Raw genomic sequence first — 13,640 nt, forward strand, 5'->3', positions numbered from 1 at the left:
GAAGAAGAGGATGAGGAACTTGCCCAGGGGGCCCGGGAGGCCGTGAAGCTGACCGAAGAAGGGATCAAGCTCCAGGTGTCTGTGCTGGCTTCCGATCTCAATCTTTCCCAAGTTGGAGCTCTCAAGACTGTTGAGAATGGGAAGATTGTTGATATCCTGAAGCCTTGAGGTGGCCGTGTCTCTCATCTTTTGTTCTTCCTGCTCTTGCTTTGTGACTTTTGCTTTTTGCTTTATGGGCCTGTTTAGGTGCCTTCATTTGTAATGAATACTTTAACTTTTTATTTCAATGTTGTTTTCATTAATGGTTGTTCGCCGGTTCGGGCCGTCGCGGCTTTGCTTTATTTTATTGCTTTCGATTATCCGGGCCGTCGTGGCCTTTTTGGTTGTTTGCCTGTTCGGGCCATCGCGGCTTTACTTTATTTTACTGCTTTCGATTACTCGGGCCATTGTGGCCTTTTTGGTGTACCGTTTTTGTGGTATTTTCTACCCTTGTTGCTTGTTTTAAGCTTAGGTCCCTTTGGTTCTCGGGGTGATCAGTCCCGGGCTTCCGTTAAGTCGACCGTTCGTCATTAGTGCCATTATGTCATTTTGTCGTAAATCTTCTTAGGTTTTCCATGTTCCATGTTCTCAGTACCTCGCTTCCATTCAATTTTTCTAGCTTGTATGCCCCTTTGCCGAGGACTTCTTTTACCCTGTAAGGTCCTTCCCAATTTGCAGCCAACTTGCCTTCTCCTGGCATTGTTGGTCCTATGTCGTTACGTCGTAAGACCAGGTCGGCTTCCCCGAGGCTTCTCTTTAGCACTTTATCGTTGTATCTTAGGGTTATCCTTTGTTTGATTACTGTCTCTGTCAAGTGTGCCATCTGCCTTGTTTCGTCAACTAGGTCTTTCTCGACTGCCTCGCTTCCTCCTCCGAGGAGTAGCCTCAGACTCGGCTCCCCTATTTCGACTGGGATGACTGCATCGACCCCATATGTGATTCAGAAGGGGGATTCAACGGTAGATGATTGAGGGGAGGTTCTGTAGGACCATAAGACTGAGGCTAGCTCGTCTGCCCATGAGCCCTTCCTTCCTTCAAGTCGTTTCTTTAGCCCTTTTAAGATGACTTTGTTGGCTGCTTCTACTTGTCCGTTGCTTTGAGGGTGCTCGACGGAGGAGAACCTTTGCCTGATTCCTAGCCTCGAGAAGAACTCTTTGAATTTTTTATTGGTGAATTGTGTCCCATTATCCGATATGATGGACTCTGGGATCCCGAACCTAGTGATGACTTGCCTCCACAAAAATTTTTGGCAGTTTGCTGCAGATATGCTGGCTAGTGATTCTGCTTCCACCCACTTGGTGTAGTAGTCCATGGCTACTATCAAATATTTTACTTGTCCTGGCCCGGGCGGGAATGGCCCCAAGAGGTCGACTCCCCATTGAGCGAAAGGTCGGGGTGCCATCATCGAGCTGAGTTCCTCGGGTGGGGCTTTGTGGAAGTTGGCATTTTCTTGGCATTTCCTGCACTTCCTGACGAACTCCTGAGTGTCTGACATCAGGGTGGGCTAGTAATATCCCACTCATATGATCTTCCTTGCCAACGACCTCCCTCCAATATGGTGACCACAACACCCCTCATGGACTTCGCTCAAGACGTAGTCCGTTTGGTCGGGGCGCAGGCATTTGAGCAAAGGTTGGTGGAGTCCTCGCTTGTACAACTGCCCTTGTATGATCACATATTTGGGGGCTTCTCTCCTGATGGCTTGTCCTTGTTTCTCGTTTTGTGGTGTTTCGCCTTTCTCCATATATCAGAGGATGAGGTCTATCCAGGAAGGGGAGTTTGGTGTTTGGGTTGCGCATAGAATGATTGCTGGCTCAGCTGTCAGCCCTTGGATTAGCGACCTGTTTCCTGCTCCAGGCTTGGTGCTCGCTAACTTGGAGAGGAGGTCTGCTCGGGCATTCCTTTTCCTAGGAACATGCTGGATTATGACTTCATCGAAGTTTTTGCATAGCTCCTTTACCTTATCTAGGTATTTCTGTAGTAGTGCATGCCTGGCCTGGTAGCTGCCGTTTATCTGGGATGTGACGATCTGGGAATCACTACTTACCTCAATCCTTGACACTCCGACCTCTTTGGCTAGAACTAGCCCTCCTATCAATGCTTTGTACTCTGCCTGGTTGTTGGAGACTGGGAAGTCGAACCTGATTGACTTCTCATAAGCTATTCCTGCCGAATTTTCCAAGATGATCCTGCCCCCCCCCGAACGCTTGCTTGGAAGCTCCGTCTACGTGGAGTTTCCACCGTGTGTTTTGTATGTTGGGTGCTTCTCCTGTGACCTCTACTAGGAAGTCCGCCAATGTCTGGGCCTTGATTACTTGCCTGGGTTCGTACTGCAGGTCATATTGGGATAGTTCTACTGCCCATGCCATTATTCTCCCCGCAAGGTCGGGTTTCTGGAGGACTTGCCGAATCGCCTGGTCAGTTTTTAGGATGATCCTATGCCCTTGGAATTATTATTTGAGCCTTCTTGACGAGGTTAGCAGGGCATAGGCTAATTTTTCTAGCTTAGTGTATATTAACTCTGCTCCTTGGAGCACTTTGCTGATGAAGTATACTGGTCGTTGAGTCTTTTCTTCTTCTCGGACAAGGACCGCCGCCATGGATTGTGTGGTTACTGGCAGGTACAGGTAGAGGGGTTCTCCTTCTTTCGGTTTGCTGAGTACAGGTGGTTTTGAGAGTACCTTTTTGAAATGGCTGAACACTTCTTCGCATGCCGGGGTCCATTCGAAGGCGATTCCTTTCTTCATTAGATTAAAAAATGGGAGAGCCTTCTCAGTCGAGGCTCCGAGAAACCGGGATAGGGCCATGAGCTTCCCAGCTAGTCACTGCACGTCTTTGATGCACCCTGGGCTTGTCATTTTGAGAACGGCTTTGCACTTGTCCGGGTTAGCCTCTACCCCCCTTTTTGTTATCATAAAGTCTAGGAATTTCCCGGCCTCCCTAGCGAACGCACACTTGAGTGGTTGAGCCTCATATTGAATTTCCTTAGTACTTTGAAGACAGTTTGAAGGTCGTCTATAAGGCTGCTTGGTTCTGCCATTTTTACTAGGACGTCGTCGACGTAGACCTCTACCGTCTTGCCGATGAGGTCATGGAAAATCTTACTCATTAGTCTTTGGTAGGTGGCCCCTGCGTTTTTTAATCCAAACGGCATTACTTTGTAACAATAAGTGCCTCCTGGTGTTATGAATGCTGTCTTTTCCTGATCGGGTCGGTGCATCAGAATCTAATTATAGCCGGAGTATGCATCCATGAAGCTGAGGAAACGATACCCTGCCGCCGAATCTACCAAGGTGTCGATGTTTGGGAGGGGAAAAGAGTCTTTGGGACATGCTTTGTTCATGTCGGAGTAGTCGACACACATTCTCCATTTGCCACTAGCTTTCTTAACCAGTACGACGTTGGATAACCATGTCGAGTATTCGAGTTCTTTGATGAACCCAGCCTCAAAAAGCCCAGCTGTTTGCTTGGCGACCTCATTGGCCCTTTCTTGGGACATCTTTCTTCGCCGCTGTGCTATTGGCTTTGCGTCTGGTCTGAATGCTAGCCGGTGAGACATGACTTCGGGATCTAAGCCCGGCATGTCTGACGGCGTCCATGCGAAGAGGTCGCCATTTGCTCTTATAACCTCCATGAGGGGGCCTTTGAGTTCATGGGGTAAATTTTTGTTTACGAAGGTAAACTGTTCTGCCGACTTTCCTATTTGAAACTTCTCCATGTCCCCTTCTGGCTCTGGCCTTGGCTTGTCTTCCATTCTCACATCTAGGTCGGCCAAGAACACGCCGGCCACCTTCTTGGATTCCTTCTTTAGGGAGAGACTGGCGTTGTCGCATGCGACCGCTGCTTCCAAGTCCCCCTAATGGAGCCGACCGTTCCTTTGTTTGTCACGAACTTCATTGTTAGGAATTTGGTGCAAATTACAGGTGAAATTTCGTTGATGGTTTTTCTTCCTAAAATGATGTTGTAGGCCATATAGTCTCTGAGGACTACGAAGTCTGCCATTACCGACCTACTAGAGTCACCGGCTCCAAGGCAGATTGGAAGTGAGATCGTCCCGTCGGGCTTTATGTAGTTGTCACCTAGCCCCATGACGCCGTGTTGGTGAGTCTTGAGGTCGGACTCCCTGAGTCCCATGGCGTCAAACATGTTTCTGAATAGGATATTGGAGTCGGCTCCAATATCGATGAGAATTCGCCTGACCAACCCGGTTCCAACCATTGCCGTGATCACCATGGGAGGGTTCTCAAGGTGGTCGTGAAACCACTGGTCTTCTGGGCCGAAAGATATCATGGGAGGTCCTCCGTTTGGGATGGCGGGACCTCCCATCGAAATGGAGAGGATCCGGGTATCCTTTCTTGTTGTTGTCTTAGATTTGGGGAGGGGGTATCACGTCCGACCATGACGTTCACCACAAAAGTTGGGGGGGTTGTCAGTGGCCCCTGCGGGTTCTTGTCTTGCCTTGACGGTCCGGCTTCGATCTTTTCTGAGCGCTCTCGTTCTCGTCTTCTTGGCTCCCAGATAAGTCGGGAGAACTGATGCACGAAATTGTAACGTTACTGTTCACATTACTCTCTTACAACTTCGCACAACTAACCAGCAAGTGCACTGGGTCGTCCAAGTAATACCTTACGTGCCAATTAGAGGTGTCCAGAGTTCTTAAGCACACTCTTCTTTTTGCTCAGGACCTTGACTTTAACCGCTCAGTCTCAAGTTTTCACTTGACACCTTCACGCCACAAGCACATGGTTAGGGACAGCTTGGTTTAGCCGCTTAGGCCAGGATTTTATTCCTTTAGGCCCTCCTATCCACTAATGCTCAAAGCCTTGGATCCTGCATTTCTGGCGTTGAACGCCAATCCTGCCTTGTTTCTGGCGCTGAACGCCAGTTTTGGGTATGGTCTGGGCGTTCAGCGCCAGCCTTCCACCCATTTTCTGGCGTTTTAGTGCCAGAATTATTTTTCCTTGGGCTCTTACTGTCCTCAGGGAAATCTTTGGTGGGTCGCTCATTTCTTGAATTTTTGATGCCTTGAGGTGGGGTATTTAATGTTTTCCCACTCCTTAATTGAACTGCTTGGCATTCTTCTACTATTTGCCTTGATAATTTTTTTTTTCGTAAAAAAAAATTTAAAAATAATTAGTTAAAAAAAACGAAATTTTTGAAAAAGAGGGGAGATATTTTCGAAAATTTGAGAGAGAGAGAGTTAGTTAGGTAGTTTTGAAAAAGTTAAGAAACAAACAAAAAGTTGGTTAGTCAGTTGAAACAAATTTTGAAAAGATAGGGAGTTAGAAAAGATATTTTGAAAAGATATTTTTTTGAATTTAGTGATGAGAGAGAAAAACAATAAGATAGTACAAGATTTAAAATTTTTAGATCTAATGCTCCTTGTTTTCGAAAATTTTGGAGGGAAAAACACCAAGGAACACCAAACTTAAAAATTTTAAGATCAAGACACAAGGAAAACTCAAGAACACTTTGAAGACTCACAAGAACACAAGAACATGAAGGAAGAACACCAAACTTAAAAATTTTTTGAAAACCAAACAAAATTTTCGAAAATCAAAGGGAAATCAACAAGAAAACACCAAACTTAAAGTTTGGCACAAAATTTAATAGAAAAAATTATTTTTGAAAAAGAATGTTTTGAAAAGAGTATAAAAGATTCTAACCCAATCAAATTAATGTTGTAGCCAAATGAGTTATGGGACCTTATTTTAAGAAAGATTATTTTTGAAAACACCAAACTTAAAGTTTGGTACAGGATTTAATAGAAAAATTATTTTTGAAAAAGGTTTTAAAAGATATGATAGCCAATTATCATGAACATAAACACCACGTTCTAAATAACTGAGCTATAAATTTAAAGTGTTTTAACAAGGGATAAATAATAAAAGACTCTAAACCAAAAAAAAGAAGATTTTTCCTAATCTAAGCAACAAAATAATCCGTCAGTTGTTCAAACACGAACAATCCCCGGCAACGGCGCCAAAAACTTGATGCACGAAATTGTAACGTTACTGTTCACATTACTCTCTTACAACTTCGCACAGCTAACCAGCAAGTGCACTGGGTCGTCCAAGTAATACCTTACGTGAGTAAGGGTCGAATCCCACAGAGATTGTTGGTTTGAAGCAATCTATGGTTATTTTGTAAATCTTAGTCAGGAAGTCAATTATGTTTATCAGTTGAATTATGAATAACCAGTAGAGCATAAATTAAAAGTTACTTGTTGTGTAGTAATGGAGAATATGTTGGAGTTTTGGAGATGCTTTGTTCTCTGAATCTCTACTTTCCTCTGTCTTCTGATTCACGCACGCACGTCCTCCTATGGCAAGCTGTGTGTTGGTGGATCACCGTTGTCAATGGCTACCTTCTATCCTTCTAGTGAAAACTACGCTCACGCGCTCTGTCACAGCACGGCTAATCACCGGTTGGTTCTCGATCCGGTTGGAATAGGATTTACTATCCTTTTGCATCTGTCACTAACACCCAGCCTTCAGGAGTTTGAAGCTCGTCACAGTCACTCAATCCTTGAATCCTACTCGGAATGCCACAGACAAGGCTTACACTCAACTTTTCTTCCCAGATGGCCTGTTCCAAGGCATCTTTAAGGTCGAAAAAGTCCAGGGTCTTGTGCCCGAAACCCTTGTGATAATCGCAGTAGAGGCTCTTGTTGCCTCCCGTTCTTTCTTTCAACGGTCTGGGTCCGGACAGGATTCCCTTGTCCGTGATTTGTTGGTAGACTTCTACTATAGGCGCCGTGAGTGGCATATAGTTTGTGAATCTTCCGACCTGCGGAGGTTGTTTGTGCTGCTTGGCTGGGGTTCTGTCCCTGGGGCCTCTTTGTATCTATCAACCTGGGTGACCTACCGGGCTGAAGGGTTAGGGAGCTGCCGCTTATTGGCTGCTACGACCTGACTGACTTCCTCATCATTGATGTATTCCTTGGCCACGCTTTGGATTTCCTGCGTAGTCCACACAGGCTTAGTTGTGAGGTGCTTCCTAAAGTCCTCATTTAGCAGATCGTTGGTTAGGCAGAGACTAGCGACCGAGTCCGTGAGGCCGTCAATTTCCAAACATTCGTCATTGAACCTGTCTAGAAACTTCCTAGTCGGCTCCCGGGGTTTCTGGGTGACCCCTAGCAAGTTAATCGGGTGTTTTGCCTTGGCAATGCGTATCGTAAACCGAGCTAGAAAGCCTTAGGAGATGTCCGCGAAGGTCGTAATGGATCCTTGTGGGAGGGCGTTAAACCATCGGATCGCCGGGCCGGCCAGCGTCACAGGGAATGCCCGGCATCTGACCGCGTCGCCTACTCCTTCCAAGTTCATCCTCGCTTCAAAAGCAGTTAGGTGCTCCTGGGGATCCTTGGTCCTGTCATACCTCATGTCCGTTGGCTTGTCGAAATTTTTCGGAAGCCGGAACTTGAGGATTGAGGGATGGAAGGGGGTGGCTCCCATGATTACGGGTTCTTGTTGTTTCTTGGCCTTCCCTCTTTGGGATTTCCCACAGCCCTCGGATCTGCCTTGGTGAGGTCTAGAAGTCGCCTGTGTGTGTACCTCATCACGCTATGTTGGACTTCTTTCTCGGCTCTCCAGTTTTCGGAAAGGAGAACGGGTGGGGGTGCGGGATCGGTGGCGTCGCCGCGGGAGTGGCTGCCGTTACCGTGGGATCGGCTCCTCGCTGCCAGCTCCCGTTCTAGATTTTGTACCCTGTGTCTGAGCTCCTGCATGATCTTGGAATTATCGGCTCCTGTCCCCCCGAAGGGACGCCTTTCGGGGGTCTTGGTGTAAATCTACTGGTTAGGCTGAACGGAGGAACGTGGGTGTTCGGCGGCACGAGCCGTCGAACTCGCCCTACTCAGGCGAGCCCCTTGACGATCTGATTTTCTATCGGTAAAGAATAAAAGTAATCGCGTTGTAAGTATAGTTTCTAAACCAACAGAAAATCCTTTCGTACAAACGTTTTGGTTGTCACAAAATAACAAACCCCTTTAAAATTGATAACTGAAGTATTTAAACCTCGGGTCGTCTTCTCAAGGAATTGCAGGGAGATGTGTTATCATTGGTTATGGGTTTTCTGGGAAAATTGGAGTTTGGGCAATGGGCACAGATATAATTATAAATTAAAGAAAAGATAAGATTAGAGTATCTAAATCAAAATAAAAACTTAAAAATTGAAGATAGAATTTTAAAGATAAGATAGATGAATAATAAGATAATAATTTATAAAAACGACAAGAAAATTGAGAATGACGTAGTGCACAATTCAATCGATTGGGTAATATAAACAATCGATTGAATTATAAAAAACCCACATTCTAGTCATCGTTCAATCGATTGGGTAATATGACCAATTGATTGATTTTTGCGAAAACCATACTGCCTTGTAATTTTCAATCAATTGTTTTGTGATAATCTGAAGTCCAATCCAATCGATTGAGTTATGGAAAACCTGAAATTCAATCAATTGTTTTGTTAATTCAATCGATTGATTCTCTATGAAACACGATTTCACAACGTTCGAGGGATGTAACGGATCAAAGATAAACTTTTAATCGATTAGGATTGCCAAAAAGTTATTACGATCAATCGAAGATTTAATTCGTTATTGTTTTTGTTTTTGATTGTAAATAAACATAATAGATGAATGATAAAATAATAATTTATAAAATAAAAAATAGTTTTTATAATTAAATAATATATATGGGGTTAATTTATAATTAAAATTAGAAAATGACTATTTAACAATTATTAAAAAAACTTAAAAAACATATTTTGTTATGGGACCATTTAATGGTCCAAACGTTTTGGGACCATCGAATCCTTGGTCGCCTTGGCAGGGTAGAGTAGATTATTCACTTTACCACTCATATTTACCATTAAACTAATTCTAAAGATAAAAAATATCTAAGAAAAAGAAAGTAGTTGTGATTTTTTTGAATTTGTGATTGATAATTAAAAATAATTTTATGTTGTTGGTCAATAGAGAATCTGAGGAATGAGTGACACATCTATGACAGATCAGCATTATTATTGATAATTATGTATTAGAGTTTGTTAATTTAATTTCCTTTTAAAATTTTGGTCGATAGAAATTAAGTCTATTTGGTTATGTACTTACAAATTTCACATGAAAGAATTTTCTCAAGTTGTTGACAAAGACTGTTGAAGTTGCCTATCATTCAATCAACATTAGTGAACTGAAAATCATTGTTTTCAAATATAAAAAATTTTGGATTTTGAGCTCTTTAATAAGCTTTTATTTTAATTTTAGTATATTTTTGTTGTTTATGTTTCAAAGTGTTTCCTTGGTAGTCACCAAAAAAAAAAGTGTTTCCTTGGTTGTGTTTGTCGCTTCCTAAACTTGAGAACACATTCGTTCGCAAATAATGCAAAAATTAAAATAAATAATTATAATAAAATAAAAATAAATTTGAAAGAAATAGTGAAAACAAGAACAAGTTTCCTGACCATAAAATCATGTGGCTACAATGAAATCAGCTTTGATTAGTAATAGACATTCTTATTAATTGATGAAGGGGACACCAATGGAGAAGAGTTCATTTGGCATTTCTATGTTAAGTGGATGAGATTATAGTGCTTACTATCTGCGATGATTATGCCTCTTATCGGTCCCTTCTCCAACACTCTGTTCTATTGCTAACAGTGACAGCAGTTGGTAAAAAGCAACAACCCTTCTTCAATGTCATAAATGCTGCAATTAGACTTACAGAATAATTCTTCAACTGATATACCTCCCATACATAATTAGATAAAATGTGAATATTTGTGTAAATAGAATTCACAAACCATGTAACTGATGGATCAAAAGCCAGGATAAATGACTGATAACTATTTTGCACATCTTTACAATTATATAGCTACTAATTGATAACTAATTTAGGGTGGTCGAGTGAATAACTCACTTGTAAACTGCTTAATAAGTGTCAGGGTTCGAATCTTGTCTTGTCTATACATTAATCCATTGGCCAATAACAAACCTTTAAATAGAATTTTGATTTGATCTGCAACAGATTAGTCCTTAGTGTGTATATATCCTCCAATACTTCTGTGTATATATCCTCCAATACTTCCAAAAGATAAGTAGTTATCTTGTGTGATCCATTTATTCTGTACTCTTGTGAAGAACCAAGGTTGTTTACTAGCGCAACCAAGTCTATTTCTGAGTAATATATATATAGATATATATAAATAAATCATAGTCCACGCCAAATTTGTAATATCCACCATTGAAGCCCTTTGAGGAAAGATGAAGAACACGTGTGAATTGCAAGGGGCAATGTCCAGTGGGAAGAGTAACCGATGTGTTGTTTTACCAGCTGATGTTCCTTTGCTTGCTGATTCCCTAGAACCAACCAGAAACCATGCCTGGTACATATCTCCATTTCGCATGAGCATTATTCTTTTCAAGAGTTTCTATCAACAACTATGATACTGCAGTCTTTATTTATTTATGTTATGTTATTTGTACCATTTGGTGCAGGATTCCCAAGGCAAGTTCCCCTGCTGATTTGATCATACAAGTTGATCACTCCAGCTTTCATTTGCATAAGGTTTGCCAAATCTCTCATTTAATTCTATAGAACACTTGGTGTACTTATATCATAAGAAAGATCAGTCTTTGTGTCTAAAACCAAATGATTTTATGACATGATTTGTATTGTAGAGATTTAATTCTTAGTAATCTGTATAAAGGTCTTAAAAAGTTAAGAATTTATTCTCTTCAAAATGTTCTTTCTGAAAAGTTATTTTCTAAGGGATTAGTCAATGCTATTAATAATAAATATTCTAAAAGAAGAAAATAAAATAAAATAATCCATTTAGAATAGCTAGTCCTTCTCAAATGCAGATGATTTAGCAATAAGTTTCCTCTGACTAATGGTTCCTATATGAAAATTTAAGTATTTTACTTTTAAAATTGAGATGTGTTATTTATTCTCATTATTACTTTTGAATGGGGTATGAGATCAATTAATGTAATTTCACCCTATTCAAAGAACAAAAAATTTAGATAAACCTGAAATATAACTAAACATAAAATTAACGAATTTAGGTTGGTCTAGTGGTTAGATCACTAGTCCGCTTAAGTATGTATCGGAATTTGAATCCTACCTTGTGTATACAGCAATTCATTGACCAGTAACAAACCCTTAAATAGGACTTTGATCTGCAATAGATTAGTTCTTAGTCTGTCGGACTGAAGAACACATGAGGGAAAAAAAAACAAAACAAATCTCTTCTGTATTTTAAATGCTTATGATTTATTCATTTCCAGCTTGCTATGATCTCAAGAAGTGAATATTTGAATAGGCTTGTCTTTCAAGGGGGATGTAACATTGAAATTTCCGGTGACAGACTCATAATCCAATTAGAGAACATTCCAGGTGGCAGAAAAGCATTCGAATTAGTAGTGAAGTTCTGTTATGGTTGGAAGATTGATATAACTGCAGAAAACGTTGCCCCATTATACTGTGCTGCACATTTCTTGGAAATGAGTGAAGAACTTGAAGAAGGAAACCTCATTTCCAAGACAGAAGCTTTTCTCAGCTTCCTAATACTCTCTTCATGGAAGGACACATTCCGAATACTCAAAAGCTGTGAATCCATTTTGTCTTGGGCCAAGGATTTGCAAATAGTGAAGCATTGCTCGGAAGCAATAGCTTGGAAGGCATGCTCAAAAAGTCCAAGTGCAACAACATATGATGAGGACTACTCAAAATTTGATAATTCTTGGTGGTTCGAAGATGTATCGAAGCTGCGAATCGATCATTTCGTGGAAGTGATTCAGTGTCTCAAAAGGGGTGGAACAAAATCTGATCTTGTTGGTTCTTGCATACAACATTGGACAATGAAATGGTTTTCCCAATTCACACTTACTGGACTTGACAAAGTGACACCTAAACACGTATCAATCCAGTTACATAGAGTTTCGACCGAATGCTTGATTAGGTTACTTCCCACTGAAGTAAACTCAGTTTCTTGCAATTTCTTGCTTCACCTACTAAAAGCAGGGGTAATGCTGAAAATCGATCTGGAGTTGTTGTGTGTGCTTGAAAGAAGGATAGCTTTAATGTTGGATCAATGCAGTGTCTCTGATCTGTTGGTTAAGAACCAAGGAGATAAGGGTTCTTTGAACGATGTAGATGTTGTTGTGAGAGTGTTACAGTGTTATGTTTGCCACATTTCAAAGAATTCTAAGGAAAAAATGCATGCCATTGGAAGGTTGGTGGATGGGTATCTCATACAGGTTGCAAGGGATAAGAATCTTAGAGTGGAGAGTATCAAATCACTTGTTGAAGCTTTGCCACAAGATGCTAGATTATGTGATGATCTTCTCTATAGAGCTATCGACATGTACCTTAAGGTAATGGTAATGTTATTTTGTATGAAAATTCAAATTCGCTCAATAAAAAATAACTTTATATTCTATAAAAACATGCGTTTAGTTCTTGTTACTAATCCTATTTCTATTTTCTACTAGTGATATGTTAGAACAAATCCAACAATGTCAAATTTAATTTAGGAGATTACGTGTACATTTCAAAATCTTGCCTAATTTATTTAAACATGACCAACTTTTAGTGATAAGAGAGAAATGATAAGGATATCCTACTCTTTTATATTTCATAAGAATAATGATAGGAATTGTTATATTTAATCAACTTCAATTAGCTAGTTTGAAATAAAGTTACATATTATTTTACAAGTGTTTCTCTGATTCGGTGTTTAAAAACTAGAGACTTAAAAAGGCCCTCATTTTTTCAGGCACATCCAGAATTGAGAGAAGACGAGAGAGAAGAGGTGTGTAAAGTTTTGGGATACCATAGATTGTCACAAGAAGCGCGTGTGCATGTGGCGAAGAATAATAGGTTGCCGGTGAAATTGACAACGCAATTCATGCTTCTTGAACAAGTGAACATGGCAACAAGGTCAGTGACCAGTGATGAACCAAATTACAGGAGGACACATACTCATACAGTTATAAGAGTAAGCACAGATTTCGAGAGAAGAAATATAAATGCCAATGAGATGAAATTGATGAAGAGAGATGTTGAAGTTATGAAGTCTCAACTCTTGGAACTAAATACATGCAGAATAAAGCTCCAAAAGCAATTAAGGAAGAGATGCATTTGGTGAAAGCTTGCAATGTAATACTGAACATTAAATCACATGCATTGTTAAAACCACACAGGCAATCACCCTGATCATACTAGTGAGTTATTGGGTCAATAGTTCGATCAATGCAATAGGTAAATGACAGATCAAACTGTTGATATGGTAATAATTAAATAAATATTTAAAATAAAAATAAATCTCTACAACTAAGTGATTAAACTGTGTGTTTAGATTACAGTTTGTAAACGACAATTTGCATAAAATTGATTTTGCAAACTTGATTTTGATAAAAAGTAAGTTTGTGTTAAAGTGATTTATGTTTGGTAATTTTTGTATCAAAATTGATTATAGTAAAATAAATGTTGTTTGGCTTATACCATTCAAAATCACTTTTAGATAGAAAATTACTAAAATAGACCTCAACTTAACTAATTTTTTTATATTATCCTATCATTTTAATTTAGATAT

The 13,640-nt window shown here is 40.4% G+C and overlaps 1 protein-coding gene across 1 annotated transcript; it reads left to right on the forward strand.

Annotated features, from left to right (window-relative positions):
- LOC107616600 (root phototropism protein 3-like) lies at positions 9,879-13,349 on the forward strand. Its single transcript, XM_016318552.2, has 4 exons — positions 9,879-10,427; positions 10,540-10,609; positions 11,332-12,420; positions 12,822-13,349. Exons 1-4 carry the CDS (start codon positions 10,306-10,308, stop codon positions 13,191-13,193), a joined length of 1,653 nt encoding a protein of 550 aa, XP_016174038.1. The 5' UTR covers positions 9,879-10,305; the 3' UTR covers positions 13,194-13,349.

Source organism: Arachis ipaensis, chromosome B09, assembly GCF_000816755.2.
Source record: "Arachis ipaensis cultivar K30076 chromosome B09, Araip1.1, whole genome shotgun sequence".
In the NCBI taxonomy this organism is placed as follows: Eukaryota; Viridiplantae; Streptophyta; class Magnoliopsida; order Fabales; family Fabaceae; genus Arachis; species Arachis ipaensis.

What these genes read in the sequence shown, in the direction of transcription:
- LOC107616600 (XM_016318552.2), top strand. Translation starts at nt 10,306, where the DNA reads ATGAAGAACACGTGTGAATTGCAAGGGGCAATGTCCAGTGGGAAGAGT. An exon ending in CCAACCAGAAACCATGCCTG is followed by an intron (nt 10,428 to 10,539) that starts GTACATATCTCC and finishes CATTTGGTGCAG; the next exon opens with GATTCCCAAGGCAAGTTCCC. An exon ending in CCAGCTTTCATTTGCATAAG is followed by an intron (nt 10,610 to 11,331) that starts GTTTGCCAAATC and finishes ATTCATTTCCAG; the next exon opens with CTTGCTATGATCTCAAGAAG.